This window comes from Calidris pugnax, unplaced genomic scaffold, assembly GCF_001431845.1.
Source record: "Calidris pugnax isolate Ruff unplaced genomic scaffold, ASM143184v1 scaffold192, whole genome shotgun sequence".
NCBI lineage: Eukaryota > Metazoa > Chordata > Aves > Charadriiformes > Scolopacidae > Calidris > Calidris pugnax.
This window is the reverse complement of record NW_015090919.1, coordinates 387,427-411,005: the sequence shown is the minus strand read 5'-3', so window position 1 is coordinate 411,005 and position 23,579 is coordinate 387,427. Positions and strand designations below refer to the sequence as shown.

Sequence of the window (23,579 nt, the reverse complement as noted above, 5' to 3'; positions counted from 1 at the left end):
TTCCCCTCCAGGGAACAGGTTGGCAGCATGGGGATGGGGCGATGGGCAAGCACAGGGTGAGGTCTTTCCAAAAATGTGGGGGCAGGATGGACATGTATCAGAGCAATGGCTGTGAGTGCTCAATGTGGCTCAGCCCTGGCTGCTGCCTGCTCTCCATGCCATGAGACCGCACCCCAGGAGCAAGGTCTGTGCCCATTGCCAGCAGCCTGGGGAGCCACAACCCCTTCTGGGGGGCACTGGGCTGTGGCTCAACCCTGGGTTAAAACATTGACCAAACCATCCTCCCTCTTGAGGCAGGATCCCTCCCAGCTCTGCCGGACCCTGGGGCCAATGGGCAAAAGCCAAGAGTGAGGCACTGAGGGCACCCTCATCCCCCTCCCCAGACACAGCACTGGGCACAGGGCATTGCCCGGTCCCTGACGTGCTCTGGGCTGGATCTCACACAAGGCTGCATTCATTCAGGACTGGGCAATTAGAGGGGGAATGGGCCAACACTGTCACCTAACCTGGGTACGAATTATCCCTGCTCTTGTGTAACCTGTTGCATAAAACGGTGGGGGGAGGGGATGCTGCCAGGGGCAGGGGCTATAAAAGTGGGTGCGGGAGGAGACAGGTCCACGCAGCCTCTCCTGCCCACATCCAGCCCCTGGAGCAAGGATGATGATGGTGGTGCTGCCCAGCCTGGTGCTGGCCCTGCTCTGCCTGCTGCGGGCAGGGGCCGAGGTCCCCGTGCAGCCGGGCTTCGACGCCGAGAAGGTAATGACACAGGGTACCCACCCGGCTGGTCCTCCTGGGCTGGAGGGGCTGCCTGGGGCAGGGTGCCCAAGCTGTGGCCATGCCCATGGCCAGGCACCCCGAGGCACAGCCGGGCATCCCCAGGCACCCGCTGGTCCCATCCCTGAGCAAAATTGGGTTAGTCCTGGCCAGCTCCTGCCTGCTGTGGCCAGACCCAGCAGTTGCCCCACTGCAGGGACATGAACGTTCCTGGACTGATGCCCCAGAGCGCGTTATGCTTTCCCAAGGAGTATGGGCCAGGCACTGCCCGCACCCTCCTGGCATGAGGCAGGGCAGGGTGCTCTGCACGCAGGTGGGTGACAGGTCCCCGTGTTAGGCTGGCTGGTCCCCACAGAGGGTGGCAGTTACCCCCTGCAGTCTAGCAGGTTCCTACAAAGGGCTGTCAGGTACCTTATGGTGGGTGCCAGGTCCCTCACCATAGGCTGGCAGGTCCAGGATGCTGGGTGACAGGTCCCTATGGCTTTCCCAAACCCCATGGTGATGTCCTGCTGCAGTTTGCAGGGACATGGCATGTCGCAGCCATTGCTTCCAACTGCTCCGTGTTCCTGAAGATGAAGGATGGGATGAAGTCATCCATCACTACTATCAGCTTCACGCTGGAGGGGGATGTGTCTATGAAGCTCCTCTGGCCCATGTGAGTACCCATCCTGCTCACCGTGTCCCACGTGGGGCAGGGGACTCCCCTGCCCACCAAGGCAGCTGGGTATCGTCTCACAGACCCTCTGCCCCATCCTGCCTGTGCCCTAGCATGTTCCCTGGGCAGGCTGGGCTCCCCGCTGCCCCCATCCCGCTGCTGTCCCATGTGGTGTCCAGCCTCCTTTGTCGTTTCCATTTTCCTTTTCCAGGGCGGACAAATGCCAAAAGTTTGAGCTGCTCTTCCAGCGAAGCGGGCAGGCAGGGCACTACGTGGGTATGTGTGAGCAGGGGGGGTAGCAGCCATGGGCACCCTGACACAGAGGGTGTCCATCACTGGTCCCCTGTGCCCAGGGAGCAGCGGGAGGTGGGTTTGGCCTGTCTGCCTCCATCTCTCTGCGAGTGGCCATGCTGCGGGTGGGTGCCGGGCTCAGCTGGATCCCATGGGGATTCCCTTCTCATACCTCCCCTTCGACAAATCTGGGGCTCAGGTCCTGATCTGTGAGCCCTGTCAGGGGCTGGGGAGGGGCCCGAGCTGTGCCACGTTACCAGACCGGGCACCATCTGGGGTTCTTTAGCAGCACAAGAGATGAGGGACCTGCGTGTGATGGAGACGGATTACAGCAGCTACGCCATCGTGCACGAGTTCAAGCGGAGTGGAGAGGAGCCCCACAGCGCGATGCAGCTCCTCAGTGGGTGTTGGGAGTGGGGACAGGCACCCATGGCTCCCCAGGGGGAGGGACAAGCCCCAGGGGGGCAGGGGCTGGGCTCTCTACCACTGCCGTGGGCCCCCACTTTGGCACGCAAGATGCTGCCCACCCAGGGAATTAATTTTGGGGTGAATGAAATCTTGTACTAAAAATACCCCCAGTTGAATGTGGTTTGAATCAAAGCCCCCACCCCTGCCGTGTGCCGGTCTGGCTGCGGACCTCCAGCCCCACCAGCCACCCCATTTCACCCCAGGCAGGTGGGGCACCTGTCCCAAGGGGCTTGTGCCCTTACGCTGCCAGCCCAGGGCAGCGTGGTGTGGCCGGTGTCCACCCTGTGCCTCTGTGGCTTTGCCCTTACCCTTCCTGAGGGTCCCATCACCACCCCATGAGAGCCAGATCCCTGGCACGGGGCTTGTTGCCGGGTCCCCCCGACTCACCAGCCCCTCTTTTGGTGTCTGCTGCAGCCAGGGAGCAGGACGTGAGCCCCCAGCTCCTGCAGAAGTTCAAGGAACTCATGCCCACTGTGGGCCTGACCACAGACATGATGGCTGTCCTGCCCAAGTCAGGTGAGTGCCAGGAGGGTGCGGGGTGGCACACACAGGCCTTCTGCGGGGGGATGAGGGCACGGTCTGTGCCATGCTCACCCCTCTCTTTGCTTTTCAACAGATCAGTGCACCAAGGATATCAGGTGAGCGTTGCGGGTGGAAGCTGGGTGTCCCTCGTGGCATGGCCTGGGCTGAGCAGGGACTCACAGCCCCCCAGGGAGCCCTCCCAGCCTTGGGGCTCTGCATCACATCGGATTTCCTCTGCTCTAATGGTTGTCAGTCTGTCCTGCCTCTAATGACTGTCCATCTGTCCTGCCTCCCTGCAGCTGAAAGCGCCGATGCCAGGGCCATGTGTCCTCCAGACCTGGTGGAAACCGGGCTCTGCTCCCCCCTCCATGGTGTCCCTTCGCATCTACCCTGGTCAGGCTCTGCCAGACCTGCTGCCCCATGCCAGGATCACACCTCGCCCTCCTAAATAAATATGTGCAGAAGCTGCCCTGGAGCTCAGTTCTTTTGTTGGTAGGAGAAGCGGTGCTGCCCAGGCCTCCTGAGCCCAGGGGTCCTGGACCCGACCCTTCCTCTCAGCACCCCAGGGGTGGCGGGGGGCTCCTTGTCTGCATTGTTTGCTGCGCCCAGCGTGGGGAGGATGGAGAGCAGGGGATGGGGAACAGTGGATCAGCCAATGGGGATATGGGTAGGGGAGAATCCAGCCGGGATGAAGAGGATCTGGGGCAGCCCAGCTGGGTGGGCAGCAGGTTTGAGCAGGCAGAGTGAGCGGTCAGGACGCCTCCAGCCCTGCCTGCACAGGCTCTGGCTCTCAGCACCAGCTCATCCCCAGGACACCCCCTTCCCTGCTCAGTGCTCCCCGGGGCCACCAGACAGGGAGTGGGGCTCTGCTGGGGTAAACACATGGCAGGAATGGAACCCCCACGCCTGTCTCCCAGCCCTCTTGGTGTCCCCATCTGCCCACTGACCAGCGTAGGACCATGCTGCAATGAGCTCCAGGGGCAGCCAGTTCCCTTCCTCCATCCCCCTCCACCTCCTGTGGAGCAGAGGCAGCCCACGGTCCCCATTGCCACCCCCTGCCCCAGAGCAGGGGTCCTTCCATGCCCAGCCAGGCTGCGAGGAAGCAGCATGGACCTTTCAGGACTGTCACCACAGGAGCCCATCAGAGCCAGGGCACAGGGGACATCACTGTGCATTTCCTGGAGGGGGTGGGTGACCCTGTGTGGGCACCATGAGGTCAGGTCATGCCAGTGGCGTGCAGGCACCCAGGCTTGGGCACAATCCCAGTGGCACCCTTGGGGCAGATGCCAACCTGGCCAGAGTACAGGTCACCCAGCCCCTTTGTGATGGGTCACTGGGTGACGGCGCTGCTGTGGCCCACACCAGGAAAGACATTCCCACTCCTCCTGTCAGCCCTCCATCAGCCAGCCAGGAAACAAAAGCTCTCATTGTTCTTTCACAAGTGACTGAAGAAATCGGGGAAAGTCCTAAATTTCAGCACTGGTGCAACAGCTCCTGCAACCCCGCTTCTCAGCTCCTCCAGGGCTTGAGGAACTTTCCTTCTTCCTTGAGACCAGAGGCTGTTTACCCCAGCGTGACTTCAGCCCTTCGAAACCACCACCTCGCCCAAGGCATCGCTGGTAGCGTTATCCGTGCAGCTCGGCACGCAGCAGCACCGGGCTGGGTGGAGAGGGGAGGAGCACGGCAATATAAAGCCCCAGCACTGCTCTCCCTCCCACTGGTGAAGCTGGAGAAGGCTGTGGTGAGATGAGGACCTTGGAGCTGAGCCTGGGGCTGGCCCTGCTCTGCTTGCTCTGTGCGGAGGCTGAGGACCCCGGGGCTGTGGGGCTGGACAAGAACAAGGTGACTCGCAGTATCCCCGGGAAGGGAAGGTGGAAGCATGGCCTCTGGTCACCAGGGTGGGGGCTGGAGAGGTGTTTTGGTGCTGGGGAAGGCTGGGGACCCTGCAGCCACTGCTGGCTCTGCTGTCATACCCAGGCGAAGGCAGTCACCCAGCTCCAGCGTGGGTACCCTAGCAGGGATTTCAGTATCTGGAGGAGATGCGGGTGTTTCATGGCCTGAGGGTGTCCTGGCACAGTCCTTGAGGAGGGGACAGCCCCTGCCTGCTCCTTCAGACTCACAGCTCTCCCTTGCTGCCAGATTGCGGGGAAATGGTACATCACTGCTGTGGCCTCCGACTCCGAGAGCTACCTCCGGAAGAAGGACGAGCTGAAGATGGCAACGGCCACCATCATGGTCCTGGGGGAGGGTGATCTGAAGGTCTCCTTTGCAATTCCCACGTAAGTGCCAAGTGCTTTTCTCCATGGACTTCACTGCCCAACCGCCTCCTAGGACCTTCACCAATACGTCTCCACCTGGGTGCCACCAAAGCCCCCACCAAAGCCCTGGGCAGGGGGTGAGGCAGGGCCACCACCCCTGCAGTTTGAACCAGAGGCTCCGGAGAGCTGCACTGTGGGGGCCCATTGGTCAGGGCAGGCCAGGCAGGCTCGGGGCAGGACCAGCCAGGAGCGGTCCCACCGCAGAGGAGCAGGCAGCCTGCTGTTCCCAGCAGGGATGCAGCAGGATGATAAGGGACCCTATGATTAAAGCTTTCCCAGCAGGAGCAGCCTCATCCCACCAGCTCAGAGCATGCCACCCCACGGGGCAACCCCCAAGTGCCAGCACTGTGCCCTGCCAACCCAGGCACTCATTGCTCCAAGGGTGGCATCTTTGTCATCCCCCCCTGCCCTGGCCACACCATCTCATCCCTGACAGCAAGTCCCACGTTTGGGATTGTGACCCCAGAGTCATCGTCCCCAGGAGAGGGGAAGGGGGGTGACTTCTCCTGAGCTGGAGATTCCTTCACTGTTTTGCAGCCCGGAGGGGTGTAAGAAGTCAGAGTGGATCTACAAGCAAACAGGAGTCCCGGGTGAATACTACTGCCCCGGTGAGTTGGGGGAGCCTGGTCCCCAGGACAGGGTGGGGGCACTTCCCTTCATCCCTGTCTGAAGCAGCTGGTTGTCCCTGGGGACGTGGCCCTCAGGGGTGCCTGTCTGCCTTCTCCTGAGGTCCTGGCGTGGGACATCCCTCTGCAGCTAGTTGACAGCTGCAGGACAAGGCTGGTCCATGCCAGGGCTGGTGACCCTCTAATGTGGTGGACCCCCTGCTCCTTCCCCCCGGAAGCTGTTCTGGGATAAGACAGACACGTTCAGACTGAGCTTAAGCTCTTGGGAAAAGCAGGGTCACTCTGCAACGGGGCTGTGGATGAAGCAAGAGTGGTGTCCCACCATCCCCAGCCCAGGCGTTGGTCTGACACTCACCAGGCTGCTCGGCCGTCTGCAGCGGCCATCCCCAGAGCTCCGGTTTATGTCGCTGTCCCTCTGCTCTGCTGTGATCTGTGGGCTCCCCCAGGCTTTCAGAGGAGCCATAGCAAGAAATAAAACCGGGAGGGGGAGACATAGAAGAAAGACATACCGGGTGGACCGTACCGGGCGTTCTGATTCACACTCTTGGAGCCCTTTAGCAGCGTGGGAGCTGGCAGGGGGAGGTAATTAATTTTTCCCTTTCCTCCACATCCTTTTGCAGAGAGAGGCAATAAAACGGCGCAGGTGGTGGATACTGATGGCAAGACATATGCAGTTATCTTTGCCTCCAGACTGAAGGACGGGAAGACCTTGCACATGCTGAGGCTCTACAGTGTGTAGTCAGTGGTGATCTGACTGGGGTGAACATCTCGGAGGTGTGGGGGTTCAGTGTCCCGAGAGGCCAGGAGTCAGGGGGCCCGTGGGAGAGACCCCTTCCTCACCACTGCCCCCCTGCCAGGACTTCTTGCCCAGTGCAGGAGCAGGGCAGAGGAAAGGGCAGCAATTTGGAGTTGGCAGGGGAGGCTGGGGCTCAGGCTTCTGAGCTGTGCCGAGTGTCCTTGGCCTCTTGGTGAAATGGGTGAAGAGTGAAGGTCCTGCTGCAAGGGGGACAGAAACAGTGGGGATGGGAACCAAGAGAGGAGGCACTCTGCTGGTGCCAGGACCTCCACTTCTTTCTGACCCCTGGGAGGGGTGTCTTCTGTGCCTGCCCACCACTGCTTTCCAGGATATCCAGCCTTCTCCCAGGGACCGCCATCCATCCCACCCTTGCCTGGGTGGGCTCACCAGATGCCCGGGAGATGCAGAGACAGGCCACAGCCTGGAGTTAATGCATGTCTTTGCCTTTAGGCAGAACCCAGGAGGGAAGCCCAAAAATCACAGCACTGTTTAAGAAGCTTGCGAGGGAGAAGAGCTTTACAGATGAGATGATCAAGATGCTGCCTAGACAGGGTGAGCACTGCCCAGCACTGTGTTGGGCTGGCTTAGTCAATAAGGGGAGCCAGGACGTGTCTGCAGGGACCAGCTCTGCCACTGCTTTGTGGTCTGAGCTGGCAGGAGAAAGCATTCTGGTTTCGCACGTCCTGGCTTTCACCTTGCTCAAGTTCATTACTGGGTTGTCTATTTTGGGTGCTAAATGGGACTAGCCAGACCACAGCCCTCCACTCAGCCTTTCTCTTTGTTTTCACAGAGAAATGCAGCCTCGATGAAGTGTAGGTGAGTTGCTACAGTGCAACACGGTGTTTGCAATGTCCTCAGCTGGAAATTGTCCCCCTTGGTGCTTCAGCAAGGGTCACCACAAACTTATGGAATAACTTCTGTTGTTCGAACCTGTCCTAGAGCTTGCACCCAGGTAGGACCTTTCCCTTTGGAGCTGCTTTGCAGCAGGGACTCCCAGCGTGCAGCTGCCAGTGGTGAGCAAGGGCACTTGCACCAAAACCACTGGTTCAAGTGGAGAAGCAGCTGCAGAGCTCATCCAGCAGTAAGGACTGGGCCACCAGCTCTTACCAAAGGCACCTCAGGGTTATGGAGTGGCAAAACTGGCCAGAGGTTGGGTTAGTGTCTCACCACACAAAGCATCGTTGCTGTTGGTCCACCCTGGCACGTGATTTCCCACCATACCAGCACACATTCAGTTGTAGGGGTTAGCTAGAAATCCATCGCTGGAGATGGATCTCCTTACACAGCTGGAGAGAACTGGAAGAGAAAGCACTGATCCTGGAAGAAAGCCCTACTGGGCCCTCTCTGTTGGCTTCCTCACCTCAAATACTTTCCTGGCTGTTTTCTAGGAGGTGCGGGATGGCTGATGGATGCTCCTGCTGAACAATGCAAGCCTCATACTCTGAAGCTCCAGGCTGCTGCTCTTCCAGGGCTGCTTCTGCATCCCTCTTCCAAGCTTGGTGGTCAAGGCAAGCTTGGTGGTCAAGATGTGTGGTGGTCACACATCTCCTGCTCCTCCAGTGCACAGTCCCTGCTTTTTGCCAAATAAAGAGAAACTCACCCTGCAGCTTTGTGTAGCTATCTGGGAGGAACCTGGGGTGCTTGGCCATATGGTTCCTTCTGTTGTCCTCCTGTGGTCTGTGGATGGCAAGCAGCCAGGATTGATCCTGGACTGAGCTCACCCAAGGGAGGACATTTTTGTAGCCCACCAGGATTTTCCCCACTGGGTACCTCCTGTGGGGCAGGACCAGAGCCAGGCAGAAGTGAGATGAGGGATGCGATAAGGCTGGAAATCCCATGGGTATGGGATTCCTGGGTGCAGAAAGGCCACAGGACTTGGCCACAGAGATAAAAGTTGGAGTTTGGAATGCTGCAGCCACCACCACCATCCAGCTCACCTTCTCTCCTCTTGCCCTGCTGCAATTGCAGCCCTCTGCTTCCCTGGAGCCCTGCTTGTCCACTAGCTTGGACTGGGCTAAGGCAGGGGCAAGACTCAGCTTTGGGACCTCTCAGTCCTGCAGTGCTGTGGGGCTGGTGGAAGGTGGGTGTCTGACTCCTGCAGACCCAAACCCAGAGTGCTGGTGCAGAGCTGCATGTGGTCTCCGCCACTGGGCATCACACAGAGAAAGCCCATCCCAGAGTAACATTATGGTGATGGTGGTGATGGACATCTGCCTCCAGAGGCTGTCTTGCTTTGAATTTATATTTCTGAACTTTCACCCTATTCTTCCTTTCCTGCTCTGTCCAGCCCCTGTTATCCACCCAGGAGAAACCACAACCCATCCAGGGTAAACTGTGTCCCCAGAAAAGCCTCAGGACCTCACACATGCCCATCTCCAAGGCCTCAGCCAGTGCGTGCAAGCACTGAGGTCTGGCAGGGTATGGGGCAGCTTGTGCCTCTCCTGGAAAAGAAAGTTCCTCCAAAATCCTCTCTGCTGGCCTTTCCTCCTTGTCTGTCTCTGGCCAGTCACCCAGGCAATCATTTCATCCCTGGATATGCTTCGCTGCAGCGTGACAGTAGCAGGCACCCCAGGAAGGTGTTGTTCCAGCACCTGAGCACCTTGGGATGTTCCCAGATGCTCCTTCCTCCTCCCCAGGACTTGGAGAACACATCTGGGAAACTGGTCCCCCTGGTCTCGATGCCGAGTGGGGATGAGCGCTGGACATGTCCCAGCAGCAGCAGGGCAACAGACCTCACTGGGACTTCCCAACCCAGTCCCATCTCCACTCTCTTTGGAAGGAGCCCAGCGTTTCCAGCAGGAATTCTCTCTGGCAGTTTGGACTGGAAGAGTTCAGCATTTGCCGCACTCCCAAGGGCACAGGGCCCACACGTAGCTTTGCCTCGAGGCTTGTTTTTGGCACATGAATTGAAGCAGATGAAAACATCCTGCTGCCAGCAACGCCCTTCACCAAGGGCTTTGTGTGATGGGGAGTCCTGGTGTCTCCACATCATGTTCCAGTCAAATATTTCCTTCCTGCCGTGTGCAGCCATCGCCCTGCCAGACAGCGGTGACATCACTTCTCTTTGCCACCGGCATTTTCCACTCCTCCTTTTGTCCGTCTGTTTTCTCCCCGTGCCCTGGAGCAGGATGCTCACAGGCTGCAATTTCAGATTATGGGACATGGGACTTTTCTTCCCTGAACATTTAAAGGCTTCCTGGGGTGAGGCACCTTCTTGGCACTGGTGCATCTGCCCGTCTCTACTCTCCATTTCACTTGTTGCAGTGGTTTCTCCTGCAGCTCCTTTGCTGGGTGCTGTGGGAGTGCTCTGGTGAGACGGGCAGGGACCAGGTGGGTGCAGTAGAGACAAGCCCAGGCACCTGGGTTCCAGTCGGCTGCTGGAGAGAGCAGAGGCTGTTGAGGCAAGGGAGGTGCTGGACCAGCCTCTGATGTATGAGGAGCAATTTGGAGAGTCACAGCCGATGACTGTGGTGCTTGCTGGTGATGGGAGACTGTCTTCTCTATTCATGCACCTTGTGCTGTTCCAGATCTTAAATCTTTAGCAGGTCTCCTTGCTCTCCAGCTGTGCCTCTCACCCTTCTCTCTCTCTCCCATGCTTAGGCCATGACCCTGATGGGGTTGGGTGATGACCAGACTTGGACCTTTACCCATCCAAGAAAGTGTGGGTACAATTTAGATTTACGTGGTACCTTGGCCTGTTCCTCAGTCTCCTCCTAACTTCTCATGTTGCATCTGCCACCTTTGGCACCTGCTGCATGTGGATGAGCTGTTTTAGAAGATGTCTGTTGGCACAATGAGCTCCCGGGTGATCTTCCTCCCTTTTTCTCTCTCGGCCACCCATTTATCCAAGTGAGAATCTTCCTCCCTAGCCTATGGCAGCTTGTCCCTTGCAAGCTTTGATGAACACCCTTCTCAGCTGACCAGGGGATGTCCAACACTCATCTCTTGTTCACTCCTCCAGAAACAGTATTTCTGAGGTATGATTTTTCCTGTGCTAAAGTTGGATTCAGTCTCTGCCATAACATAATTTGTCTATACCTCAGCCAGGTCAGCCATTTATTACAGCTTCTGTATCTGCCCACACTGCATAGTAGATTTATTTGTCTGTAGTCTCTTTACCACCGACAGCCTCTTTAAAACCAGCATATTTGCTTCTTCTAGTCTTCTGGTGAAAACTAGAGGTAGCAAAGGTGAGTCTAAGCAGCAGATGACATGCTGCACTGAAAAGTTTGAGTTTCATACCTGATTTACTTGCCATCTCCTCGGTCCTACTACTTCACTTGCACTTCAGCATTGGTAGGACAGACTTTTTCAAGTGTCTGCAAAAGTGATCACCTGGCCCGGGGATCCACCAAAGCTCCTCCTCAGCCAAGGTGGATGAGTTTCTTCACTTTTCTATTTTTTCTATTTCTTTTTTTCTTTGAATACTTACTCTGAATTTGTCTGGCTACAGGCCAAACATGTCCTAGTGATAAATTCCTGCTCCTGATGCTCTTGAAGAAGGGAATATATGTAAGTGCAGATGTAATTCCTCAGAGTAGAGGAGCAAGGGGACAAATTCTGCTGTCTTTATTGTTTGTTTTATATTTTAGCAGTTAACTTGGGATCATTTTACTATCTTCATGTGGATGCAGCTTCAGCAAGTTTATTTTATCTTACTCCTGATCAGCTTCTTTAGATTGATTTAATCATGCTGGCTTCCATTCAGGCTTTCCCTTCGTAACATTGTTTAGGGTTTGTATTTGCTAATATCAGCTTAAGCGCTCAGAGCGAAGCTAAGCTGGTCTTTCCTGACAATCTCTGTGCCATATGTGATATTTAATCATCTTGACTTTCCATTTTTTTCCCATTTTAAATGTGACTGCATCAGATGGTCTCTGGTTCTAAGCGTAGCACTAGCTGTCAGGAGAACGGTGTTTTGATTTCAGCCCATGAGCCAGGTCCCACTTGCTGCTCAGGACACATGGGCTCTTGGCCATCCAAAAAACCCCATGGGTGTCCCTCCAACCTGCTTGGAGCCTCACGGATGTCCCTTTGTGTGTGATGGGCACTCGCACCACCATCACCTGCCAGTACTGTTACTGCAGCTGGAGCCACTCCAATAACATGCAGTCATCAAGTCTTGTCCGTCTGTCTTGGATGGCGTAGATTAAGACCACGGGGTTCCCCAAGTGCCACTAGACATGGGACTGGGGCGGTTCCAGCCCAACTGAGACATGTCCACTCTCCAGCCTTGGGGCCAGCCCAGGGATCTGGGCAATGGGCATTGGCTCTCCACAGCACAGACATAAACAATTTGAACTCCCATGGCTCAGGAGTGAGTCATCTCTGAATTGCCAATTACTGCTTGTAGACACCTCTGAGCTGGTCTGAGCCCCACCAGTTTTGCTCACTTTTTTGGGAAGGGGTAAATATAGCTCCTATCCCCAGGCATTGCAGCAGCACAACAAACTTCCTCAAGCCTTTTCAGAAGTTAAGATTGCAGAAGTTCAGAAACTTTTAACAACACCAACTGAGACTCATTAAAAGTGAAGGAAAAACCTCAGTGCTGCTGGGCAGCAAGGTGCTCTTTGGGCCACAGCCTCACAAGGCACTGGCACCTGAAACACAACTGGCTTTGGATGTTCCCACGTTCCCAGGTGTTGAAAGCCATTGAGACCATGTGCCTATCTTCAGCCTGGATCATCTCGGGATGTGGTTTTCTACCCTGGCTCCATGACTGGCTGACCCAGCACCACTGATGGGAAGTGTCTGGTGGCCTGAAGGTGGGAAGCAATGTGGCTAGGGACTTCCCAAGCTGCCCAGGGTCAACATCTCCTGAAATGCATGAAGATGTGTCAGTCCCAGCAATGTCCAATATCAGTGACAATGTACCTCCTGGGGACAACATAGCTTTGGGGACAGGTTGCTATGCTAGAATTGCCATTCAGAGAGGCCTCAGAGGCCCCCAGAATGGGGTAGCACAAACCTCCTGACGTTCAGCCAAGGAAAAGGCAAAGTCCTGCTGCTGGGCTGGGTTAACCTTCTGCAACTGGGCAGACTCAGTCTGCAAGGACACATTGCAGGAAAACCCCTGCATCTCCAGGGGGCAACAAGCTGATTGTCAGCCAGCAGAGCACCTCTGCAGCAGAGGCAGCCAGACCCATCCTGGTCTGGGTTAGCAAAGGGCAGCCATCAGGTCAAGGGAGCACTTGTGGGGCTGTGCTGGGAGAGCTGGGCCCAGTTTAGGGCTCCCCAGTAAAAGAAAGGCCCTCATGAACCACAGAGACCCTAATGGAGGACAAGAAGCTGGTCAGGGCCTGGAGTACAGCATGTACGAGGAGAATCTGAGAGAGATGGACTGGTCCAGCCTTCAGGAGAGAAGGCGAATGAGACATCAGGCTGCCGTCTCCAGCTGCCTCAGGGAGGAACTGGAGAAGACGCAGCCAGATTCTTCCTAGAGTGCTCAGTGGTAGGATGAAGGGCAACGGGCAGCAGCTGCAACACAGCAAGCTTCAATAGGACAAGAGGAGAGAGTTCTTCATCATAAAGGTCGTCCTGCACTAGAGCAGGTGTCCAGAAACATCATGGGATCCTCATCCTTGGAGATATCCAAACTGAGGATCAAGTTCCTGAGCAGACTGATCTAACTTTAAAGCTGTCCCTGCTCTGGGCAGGGGCAGGACCAGAGAATCCTGATGTGCCTTCCAAGCAAAATCTTCCTGTGGCTGCCTGGGCCATGGAGGTACACAAATGGGACCGATAACGAGGAACCCAGCTGAACGTGGCCAGCTGAGCACTGAATGCTCATGTAAATTACGTATTCATTATCAACCATCTGTAAATTAATTATAATTGTGGCCGATAGCAGGGAACATGCCCACTCCTAACACATGTGCTCTCAGTGTGCCCCCCCCCCAGCTTCCTGTCCCTGTGGTGTCTCCTGCGCTGCTGCCAGACACCCATGGGCAGACCTGGGAAAGGCAGAGGCTACTGTAGTGAAATAGGAGGGAGGTTTCAGGCTCCAAAACACACTTGTGTGGGCTGAAAGTGGGAAGAGGTGGTGAGTGGAAGGGCAGGGAGAAGTGCTGCATCAGGGAGAGGTGCTCCTGTTTCTAGACAGAGTCCCCATCACTCTCCTTTCCCCAAAAAGTGTATGCTCTCAGGCCACACACTGACCTTTGCAGACTGGTGCATCTGGGGGGAAACATCCCTTCCAGATTCCCAAATTTATCAGAGGTGGAAGGTGTCTAAGCAGCAGTTCAGAGAAACAATACACCTTACACTTGCTAGAGCCCCTTAAGTCACTCTTCAATCTCAATGAGCTTGTCTAGAAGAAACCAAGGTTAGCCAGCAAATCCAGGAAGTACATTCATGATTGCGAAAGTGGGAAAACAAGCTAGAAAAGGAAAGCACAGGCCGAAGAGCCAAGCTGTGACATATTCCTGGACTCAGGTTCTTGCTTAAGGGTGTCTCTGAGCCACTTTGGCTGCAGACCCCACCTCGCTGGTCCAGCTCCGCTGCAGGACCGCCCCTCCAAGTGTCTCCAGCTGCTAAGAAGTTCAAAGACAACTTTAGACCTGCCCTCCATTCCTGGCCCCTGGAGGTCTGAAGCTCTCTGTGTGGGGATGCTGCTGGAGCACCCCTCACAAGGTGTCCACAGTCAGGTCCTGAGCACAGGACTCGTCAGACCGTACTGCCTCGCAGTGCATTTCCCCGCTCCCACCGCATCCCAAAGCACCAGGCTGTGCGGAGCAATTACGGACCATGCTGTAACAGGGGATATTTTCCCAGGTGCCTCCCAGGAGTACATTGAAATCATCCTGGTGTCCCAAACAGTCAGAGCTGGCAGATGTGAAGAGAGAAAGCATCTTCTCAAGGTAAGCTGAGCAGGTGCTGGGTCACCAGCATCCCTGAGCTGGTGAGTGCATGAGGGCAGGACAGCTGTAGGATAGAGAAGGGAAGGACTCAGCCCCACACCGGGGTCTGAGGGCCAGCTCTGCCCTGCTCTGTGCCTCTCTCCCGTGACCAACGGATGTGGTTCCCTTGCAGCCCCTCTCATGGCCCAGCAGCCAGACAAGCACGGGGGTGCCTGGTACACATCTCAAAGTTCACCACCTGCAGCTCGCCTGCCCACAGCACGGCAGGATCCCTGCCCCTACTGCAAACACGGCTCTGCCCAGCCACAGGTGGGTCCCTTGTTTGCCTGTGCCACTGCCTACGTCCTGACAGTCTTCCTGGCCCGCCCGGGGCACAACTCTACAAACCCAGCCAGACTGTGGCATTGGCCCATACTTCACACAGAGCAGCTCCCATCAGCTGCCCCCGAGTCTATTTCAAGCTCACTTGTCTCATATTAGATTTGATTGCAAATCAAATGCAATTTAATTAGCAAAAAGGCAAACAGACACTTCCAATGACTGGGTGATCATTCAGCTAACGACTATCAGATCAGCAGATTTAATTGCAAACCCCTACAGTTATCGGAAAATAAAATGATGATGCCACTTGCATCTCAGTCATACAACACCTTTGACACCTTCTCCTTCCCTGGCTTGCAGGCTGGAGGGCACTGCTGGGGACACACAGGGTCTGCTGTGCTTCGTCCCTCCTGCCTACTCCGCCTCCCAGTGAGGCAAATGGTGCCAGAGGTGCCAAGCTGGTTTTCTGGAAGCCTATACTGTGCCGATGCCTTGGGGAGAGTGGATCCTGGATTTGCCCCTGGTTCTGGAGAGGCCACGGCGTGCAGGGACAGAGCTGGGAGTCGGTGCCCTCCCCAGAGGTCTCATGCCAGGTTTGTCTGTGTGCCATCCTCCAGGTGAATCAGGCATGTACTGCTCCACATCTGCTTCATTAAACCAATGTAAAGGTTCTGTGGACACCCACTTATACTTAGAACAGGTTTATTTTAGGTAAAGGGAAAAGTTTTCAGTGATGAGAGAGATTTAGAAACCAAAACCCCTTCTACCTTTGCCCGATGATGTGAGCACTTTGGATCCCAAATCTCTTCAATTGAATTTTGAATCTTGAATTGAAGAAGGCACCAGGCAAGACCTTGGCTCCTTGTCCAAACCCTGGTGCATTAGATATAAGGAGATGATGCCTGAGTCAAAGTAATTTTTGAACCTGGGTTTAAGCTGCTAGCTCTTGCTGGCTTGCCTGCGCCAGTGTTACCCACAGCAGTGTGCTTGAGCAAAGGGCTCTGCTCCCTGATACCACAGTCATCTCCCTACTTGGCTTTGCTTCTCTGGGCTGACCATGTTGCACCACGTCCTCTTTGATGGACTCTGCCCTCTCCAGGCATCCTGGCAGCCCAGCTCGGCTTCCTCCTCCTCGAGTGGGCTCCCTGCTCGCTGAGCATCACCCAGCAAGGTCTCACTAATGTACCACAGCATCAGTATTTTCCCACATAGACCGGAAACCTTTCCACTGTCCCCATGGACAGTTTGGCATCCTGTGCCACGCTCATCACTCATGGCTGCCCTGGGTTTACCAGCCCATTGGGTGTCCAGCCAAGGACCCTGTAGGCAGGCAGACTGCTCCAGAGTCCCAGAGCTCCTGTGCCCAGTAGTTTTCTTTCCTTTTCTTTCCCCTAAAGCCTTGCAAATGCCTGGCGCTGGGTTCTTCTTCTCCCATCGGACATAGGCCCCATCACGAAGATGCTTTGCACCCTTGCTGCAGGAGCAGCAGGATTCACTCTTCCTGAATCCATGTGCAGCCATGCTCTCTTCCCATAGCCCTGCTGATGTTCAACAAACCTCTGAAGACGCTCCTCCCTCCTTGATGCTGTTGTCTCCATGCCCTCATGCTGTCATCAATCCCCTTGCATTTTCCATAAATTGTCATTGTCCTTCTGGAAAACTGGGAGTGGGCGATGTCAGACGTCCAGGGAACTGAACTGAGAAGCCTTGCAGGGCTGCGTGTCCTCCAAACACATGACTGAAGGGTGTTTATTAGTCTCATAACACTACAAGCAATTTTACCAGTCTCCCTGCACTCTTTTATCTTTCAGTGCTTTACCACTTTTCAGGCTCTTTTCTTTCCTTGCAGACTTTCTGCTCTTTCCAAATATCCTCCTTGGTATATATATATTTGTTTGCTAGAGGAGAAACTCTCCTCCACCAGCCTCTCCCTTGTGTTCAAAAGGGAGTTTTTAGCTGGGTTTTGCACCATTTTTTTCACGAAATCCCAGCTCTTGTCTATGTTTGCTTGCTCAACTTCCCAAATCCGCCCAGCTGCAGGAACCAGCTCTCCTCACTTGTCCTGATTTGTGCTTGTTCACAGCCACAGCCACCAATCTGCTCCTATTGATCTTCCCATTTACGCAAAATGGCATTGACTCATGCCTACTCTAGCTGAAGTTATTTTCTCAGATAGCTTTTCTAAAAACAGCCTATTTTTCAGGAACAGGTACAAAAAAACCCCATCAGCTAGCTTCATGCTGTGACCTAGTGAAGAGATATGTAAGATGTCATATCCAAGGATATCTGGAATTATTATAGACAAGGCCGTGATTTATAACACCACTACTTCTCCAAAGAGTTACTCTTCCGGGAAGAATTTCTCTCCTGGGGCTTTGTCCTCACCCCAGTCTGTCTGGGGGATCTGTGACTGGCTCCCAGCACTGTTCGGGCAGACATTCCTTTCCCTCCTTCCCAAGGCCATTTAGATCCGGGAAGATCGTTTGTTGGTGCCTTTCACAGTCTTGTGCCATCCTACCCTTCCTCCTCACCTCCCTTTCTTGCCCTGTCCTCCTGTGTTCTCCATTGCCTCTGCTCTGGTCACACCAGATATTTCTCTGACCTCTGGGAACGTCTGCTGCCATAAGTGGCTCCATGTAATAATTGCAGTTCCCCCACACCAGCTTTGCATGAGGCCAAAATCATTTGTGTTATTTCCTGTGGACTGTCTGCTCTTCCTGAGCCAGAGGAGACACCAGCCTTTTACTGTCCATAGCACTCTCCCAGATGCTCTTATCCCTATGGGTGCTTCCCTTTACTCTGTGGTTATGCCCTTGTTTATCACTCCCATGCTCAACCCCGTCATCTACGGCTTGAGAAACAGTGAGGTCAAAGGGGCCACAAGGAAAGACATGCACGGGGGGGTGTTATAGGGGTCCATGGTGGGGATCTGGCTCTTGGTGATCCAGCACACGAGGGGTCTGGGTCTCCTGGTCGGGTGGTGCTGGGTGGTGCTGGTGGGGGCACAAGCAGTGGTTCCCCACTCTCCCTCACAAATGCATCCAATGCTCAGAGCTGCTATTGCCCGACAGGGACCCGGCGGCTGAGTACCCATGTCACAACATCAGATCCCTTTGTGTCTTGGAGCCTCTCACACAGCTGGCTTGAACTGGCACTGCCAGCCTCAGGAAGCCCATCTCACACAGGGTCAATCCCAGCAAGTGAGTGGTGTCTCATCCCGTCCTGAGCCGTCCCAGAGCTCCGTCATCCCATGCCAGGGTACCGTCCTCCCAGTATGGAGCACTGCAGAGGTCTTCACCCTCCCAGACCAGTAGCAGAAGGATGGCACACAATGTCCACTGGAGACCTGAATAGACTAGGAGGGAATTTTGTAAAATTGGTAATTGTTTTGCCACAGGAGTTCTCCCAGTAAGTAATAATAATAATTAATAAGTCATTCTGGGAACATTTTTCCTAAGAAACAGGTATTGCACAGGCAGAGAAGCTGTACTGGCTTTTCTGTGACGGTGCTCTTCGTAAGCCTTACTTTTTTTAATTATTTATCTACACCAGGGCTTTGTCAGGATTTCTGGAAAGAGGTTTTATTCCTAAGTAGAACCCTTTCTGGGGCAAAACACTGTGCAAAGCACAGCAGTAACGTTCGGCTGTTTGAATGTCCTTTCAAGTGATGGATAATCTTGTCTGGGCTGCACTTGCAGACACTGCAGAGCCGGATGTCTTTCCCTTAATGCAATAAAATATGTATAAGAAGGAAAACCATTGTCAGGAAATTGATTTTTGTAGTTTCAGGAGTTGAAGGTAATCCTGGGAACGGTGAGCTCCTTCCACATGGAAAATGGTGGTGATAAAGCAGGAATGTGTGTGGCACCTGAGCACATCTGGGAGAGCAGATCAACCAGGCTCGTGATGTACCTTCAGGAAGGGCTCAGGGCCTCTCAGCAGCGTCCGGAGCTGGGAAAGCATTACCTGGTGGTCATAAATAAATGGGTGTGAAAGGACACTGTGACCACAGCTCAGTGTGTGCAAGAAGATATGCCTGCAGGCACCGCGACACGCATCTGTCTCGGACCTTGGCCAAATGCTGTGTTGGGATTTCTTTACAAATAAGACTCTGTAAGACTCCTACTTAGCAGAAATAATGGAAACTTGCTTTCTGTGAACAGAAACATCTCTGCCCTTAATGGAGCAAAGAATTTCCCAGTAGGAACCCAGCGTGCCTTGTCCCACTCAGGTGAGAATGCAACACATCCTGCCAAAACACACGGACAAGGCAAGGCCAGTTGGAGAACCCAGTTTTTAGGACATCTAGAAAATCAGCAGCTCCTTTGGAAATAAAACAGGAATCTCGCATCCCTTCCCACCCACAGTGCTCAGAGCAGGGTGAGCCAGAGCCACCCTGCCAGCCCTCTGCTCTCTCTACTGACAGGGAAACCTGTGATTTCATGACTGTTCCTGCCAGTTGTAGCTGCGTTGGTCTCTGGCCAGGTAGGCACCTCTGGGAGTACCAGAGAAAGAGGATGGGGAACCCCCATGGCAGGGAAGGGTCAGGTACCGCAAGTCCTCAGTGTGCTCTCGTGACACTGATGAGTGAGACCACACCATGATATGGACCAACAGAGCTTGCTGTAAAGACTAGGAACATCACTAAGGATAAAAGAAACATCTCCTATCAGGCTTACTCATCAGGGAAGATCACTGCTTTCTCTGGAGAGAAAGCACCTAGGGGGGGTGCGCAAGACTACTGGGGTACAGGGAGAAAGTATTTTTCGTTCCATTAATAAAGCAAAATAAAATCATATTTGAAAAGTAGTGTTTATTTAATCTTTATCTCATCCTTTTAAAATTTCTATTATTGTGTACATGGATATAATTTACAAATAAATATAGATATATTGGGGGTGCACACTCAAACACTTTTCACTAATAAGGTTGTGCAATCTGAAAATTTTGGAGAGCACTGCTCTACAGCTCCACATCTGAGAAAAAATGAGTCTCAAGGAGTGAAGCTTCACTCACAGGAAAGGAAGATTTAGGGATGAAATGGGGAGTCACTTATGCAGACAGGACATATCCAGACCCTGGGACCAGGTGGGATGCAGCCCAGGGTGCCAAGGATCTCACTTGGGCTCTCCATGACTCTGGAGCCTCTTGCTTTGACCCCACAGAAACCATCGATGGGGCTGAAGCTGGCAGGGAATGTCTCGTCCCCTTCTCCCTGTCCTCTCGTGGAGGACCCCACGGGGATCGCTCTCTTTCAGACCTCAGCAGGAACGTACAGTTCAGCTGTAGGAGGGAGAACCCAGCTAATGATGTTATCTTGGCACCACCCATCCCACAGACGGGTAAAGAGGAGGGTTTGCTCTGCTGCCCTTGAGGATCCAGGCACAAGGATAAAGCTCAGAGGTGCCTGTGAAGATCAGTTTTCTTGCAGTTGTGCTGAAGATGAAGGTCATTTTCTTGTTCCTGGAGCTGACACTTCCATTGGTACCTCAGGCCCAGGCAAAAATCCTTCTGAAAGAACATTTTGGTGGAGAAAAGGTAACACCGCTGGAGGGCATTCCCGTGGTGGAGGATGGGGAAAATGCCTTGCTTGGACACAGTCTCCCTGAGGGAGCAGAGCTCAGACAAAACCCACCTGCACGGTTTTGCAAGGAGCCCGGTTTCTGCTGTAAGTCAAAGTCCCTCAGGCCTCCTGGCATCGCACAGTGTGACCTTTGGTGCTTGAACACTTTAGTCAGGGAGTCAGCGGGCCAGTAAGGGTCACAGATCTGGATTTGGCCAAGTGGATCTTGGCTAGCTCTTTACGGCAGACCGTGGCTCTGCCTGGCAGATGAGATGTTTGTCCACCCACCAGCAGCCTGGGCAGAGGAGGAAGTGGGAGGTTCCTGCTCTGAATCTCTCCTTGCTTTCTGTATTAATCAGTGCAAAGCCATTCACTCTATCTCACTGGGAAGTGGGGTACCATGCCCACAGCTTCTCACTCCAGCTGGATTGAAGACGTCAAGAAAAATGGGAAGATGTCTCTGAGCACTATATTACACTGTGATGGTGAAATAATCATCAAAACTTTAATTCCAAGGTAAGTGTCAGTGCAAATCTTCTCATTCAGTATGGCTTTCATGCAGGGCTCCTCTCTTTCTTGTTCTTCGCCTCAGTTAGTTCTTGTGTTCTTCATAAAACTCAGTAAGGAAAAACTACACGGGTCCCTGGGGGATGGCTGCTTCCCATCCTGGTAACACACGTGTGCTGATGGCACACACGGAGCAGAGCTCTCAAGAGCTGGTCTCTTGCCTCCAAGCTGGAGTGGTGATCCACCAGCTGTAGAAAAATATGGTAGACATGGAAACACCTTCCATGTGGCTGGAGGCTTCAGGAGGTGAGGCCAGCGGGGCAGCTGTGCCAGAGCTCTGTGCCCAGGCAGGAGATGTCCAACAGCTGCTCCTGCTGCTGGTTTGGACTTGAGGTACAGCCCAGTATGGCAAAATGGAGCAAGGGACTGTGGCACAAACCTTCTGGCCTATGGGGGAGTTTTGCAGGTGGAGTCAGAAAAATAATTCATCCCTGGGTATTTGTAAAGCACCTTCAAGTGGGCAACATCAGGGACTGGAGAAGCATCACTAAATCACAGAAATTATGCAGAAACACCTTTGTATTTAATCTACCTTTACCAGTGCAGGACCATCTTCAATCCCCAGTCTGGGAGTGTGTCTGAGAAGAGAGGCCAAAATCAACCGTGCTTCTTCTCAGTGGAGACAACTGGTGTGGTTTCACATGCTTTGAAGACTTGATGAGAAAATGAGTTTCTTTTGTTTAGCACTGGCTAGAGAATGAGGATGCCCCTGCTCTTACCTCTGCATTCAGCACAATTAACTGAGTGATGATCCTGTTCTTCCTAGAAAGGTGACAAGTCTTGGTCAGAAGATGATACAAGATGAAAATCTTAGCATTCCCTTGAAAGCTTGTTCCCAGCCACCCCTGACATTGCTACTTATACCTTGTTTCTAATCGGAATTGCCTGAGCTCAAGCCCCAGCTGCAGCTTCACTCCTCCCCGAGAAGTTGCTTGGGCTAGAGCAACCAAATGACCTCTTGAGCTGCTTCTTGAGGAGGCCCACTGGGAAAGCTGAGAGCTCTGCCATCACTGAAAATACCATCAACTGGAGTCCAATAGTCTTTATTTGCTCCCCAGACCTGCAGGGTCTCTGCACAGACCCATTGCAGATTCCCAGCCATTGACCACCGGTGGCTTTTGGTTGCTCCTGGCTCCAGTGCCACCTTTCTGCAGGGCAAAAAGCAGCAGGTTACTGGCCCAGGGGTGGGCACTTCCCTCAGTTCTCCCAGCATCAAGTGCACTGGCTGGTCCCAGAGGTGCATCTTAAAAATGAGAAGCAATTAATGCTTACAGAGCTCCAGCAAATTAGAGAGCAAAGGAAATGCAGGGTCTGTCTTTTGGAACTAAAATCTCAGGCTTGCCCAGGCAGCTGGCAGGAGCAAAAATCCAAGGAAATTAGGGAAGAAAGAAAATTTGAAGAGGTATCTATTCTGCTGGAGGCAGATGACAAGGCTGCAGAGCGTTGTCCCCACAGCTGGCTCCATGCCACGCTGTCACCTGTCTCTGCCTGCACCTTCCTGCATAGCCTTGGTGACAGCAAGAGCCATGGGCAGGCAGCAGCCCCTGCCAAAGCCCAGCCTGGCATCTCTGCCATGCCGCACCCTGGCCACTCATGCTTGACAAAGCTTGGAAAGCCACGGAGCCGGCTGACAGCCTGCCAGGGCACCGCTGATGCTCTAACAGGGCTCCTGCCGCGAGCGCCGTTGGCTGGGGCCGAGCCCAGGCACGTGGCAGGCACCAGCCATGGGAATCCCTCTGCCCAGAATTAGGGACTGAAATGGCAGCACATGGTGGCCAGCAGGAGCCCGGACAGCAGGTCCCTTCGAGCATCGCATCCTCTGTTGCTCATGCCAAGGGCTCAGGTCTTGCCCAGAGCATGGGGCTGGAGATCGGATGCCTGGAGTTTGCAAAGCTGCCAGTCTCAGCATCCTCTCCCTCTGCGAGGGAAACCCTTGTGCAGCCCCGAGCTGCCCTGCAGCGCACAGGAGTGCTGGGGACGATAACCTGCGATCCCTGCCAGGCATGGCAGTCAGTGTGACTGGGGTGTCTGGGGGGTATTTCCGGGGCTGGAGGCTGCAGAGACACGTCTCCACTGAGCGCTTGCTGTCCCGCACGCCAGCTGGGATGTTTGTTCTCTGAGGAAGGTGGGAAAACAAACCCTACAGATGTGGGACTGATCCAGCATATGTGAAGAGGGTTTGGAAGGGAGCTCATGCCATAGGGATGCGGGGATGTGGCTGTGACCGGGAAGGCAGGGGGTGTTTTGGCCATACACAGCTCTATCCAAGGCTGGGGCTGCAGCTGAGGTCTGACAAACTCAGTGCTCACAGTCCGGTGCTGCAGCTGCCTGGCAGGCAGGGACACGGCACCTCCTGCCATCGGCCCAGGCATTGCCCCAGCAGCAACCTGACCCACACGTGGGATTTCAGAGAATCACGGAATTGCCTGGGTTGGAAGGGACCTTTCAGATCTTCTAGTCCAACCATCAAACCTGGGTCGAAAGAACGGGAATCTTCCACGATACCACTACGCCCCTGGTGCATTTCCCAGCCCCTCGTCCCCGGCTCGTGCCACTCCCGAGGGACTGGAGCAGCACACGGGTCCCAGCCCCCTTCCCTGCCCTCTGCTCCCGGAGCTGGGCAGGAACAGCATCTCTGCTGCCCCGCGCGCGGGGGCCTTCCTGCTGCTGAGATCCCACGTCACCCGGTACCGGGGGCCGCGGGACCGGGATTGCTACAGAAAATGCTTGAAGGACCTTAAAGTAATTTTTAAACAGATCTATTTTATATTTCCTCCCGTACGCCTCTCCGCAGCGGTACCGCCGCAGAACGGGAGGGG

The 23,579-nt window shown here is 54.4% G+C and overlaps 2 protein-coding genes across 2 annotated transcripts; both read left to right on the top strand.

The window, feature by feature from the left end:
• The first annotated feature begins 657 nt into the window (after positions 1 to 657).
• Positions 658 to 2,885, top strand: LOC106892488 (lipocalin-15-like). The gene is made up of 6 exons (XM_014949711.1): positions 658 to 756; positions 1,290 to 1,429; positions 1,641 to 1,705; positions 2,007 to 2,120; positions 2,603 to 2,704; positions 2,805 to 2,885. The coding sequence occupies exons 1-6, from the start codon at positions 658 to 660 to the stop codon at positions 2,828 to 2,830; spliced, it is 546 nt and encodes a 181-aa protein (XP_014805197.1). The 3' UTR covers positions 2,831 to 2,885.
• Positions 2,886 to 4,391: 1,506 nt separating this feature from the next.
• Positions 4,392 to 8,056, top strand: LCNL1 (lipocalin-like 1). Its single transcript, XM_014949717.1, has 7 exons — positions 4,392 to 4,552; positions 4,850 to 4,989; positions 5,566 to 5,636; positions 6,275 to 6,385; positions 6,901 to 7,002; positions 7,241 to 7,266; positions 7,839 to 8,056. Exons 1-6 carry the CDS (start codon positions 4,457 to 4,459, stop codon positions 7,264 to 7,266), a joined length of 546 nt encoding a protein of 181 aa, XP_014805203.1. The 5' UTR covers positions 4,392 to 4,456; the 3' UTR covers positions 7,839 to 8,056.
• The last annotated feature ends 15,523 nt before the right edge of the window (positions 8,057 to 23,579 follow it).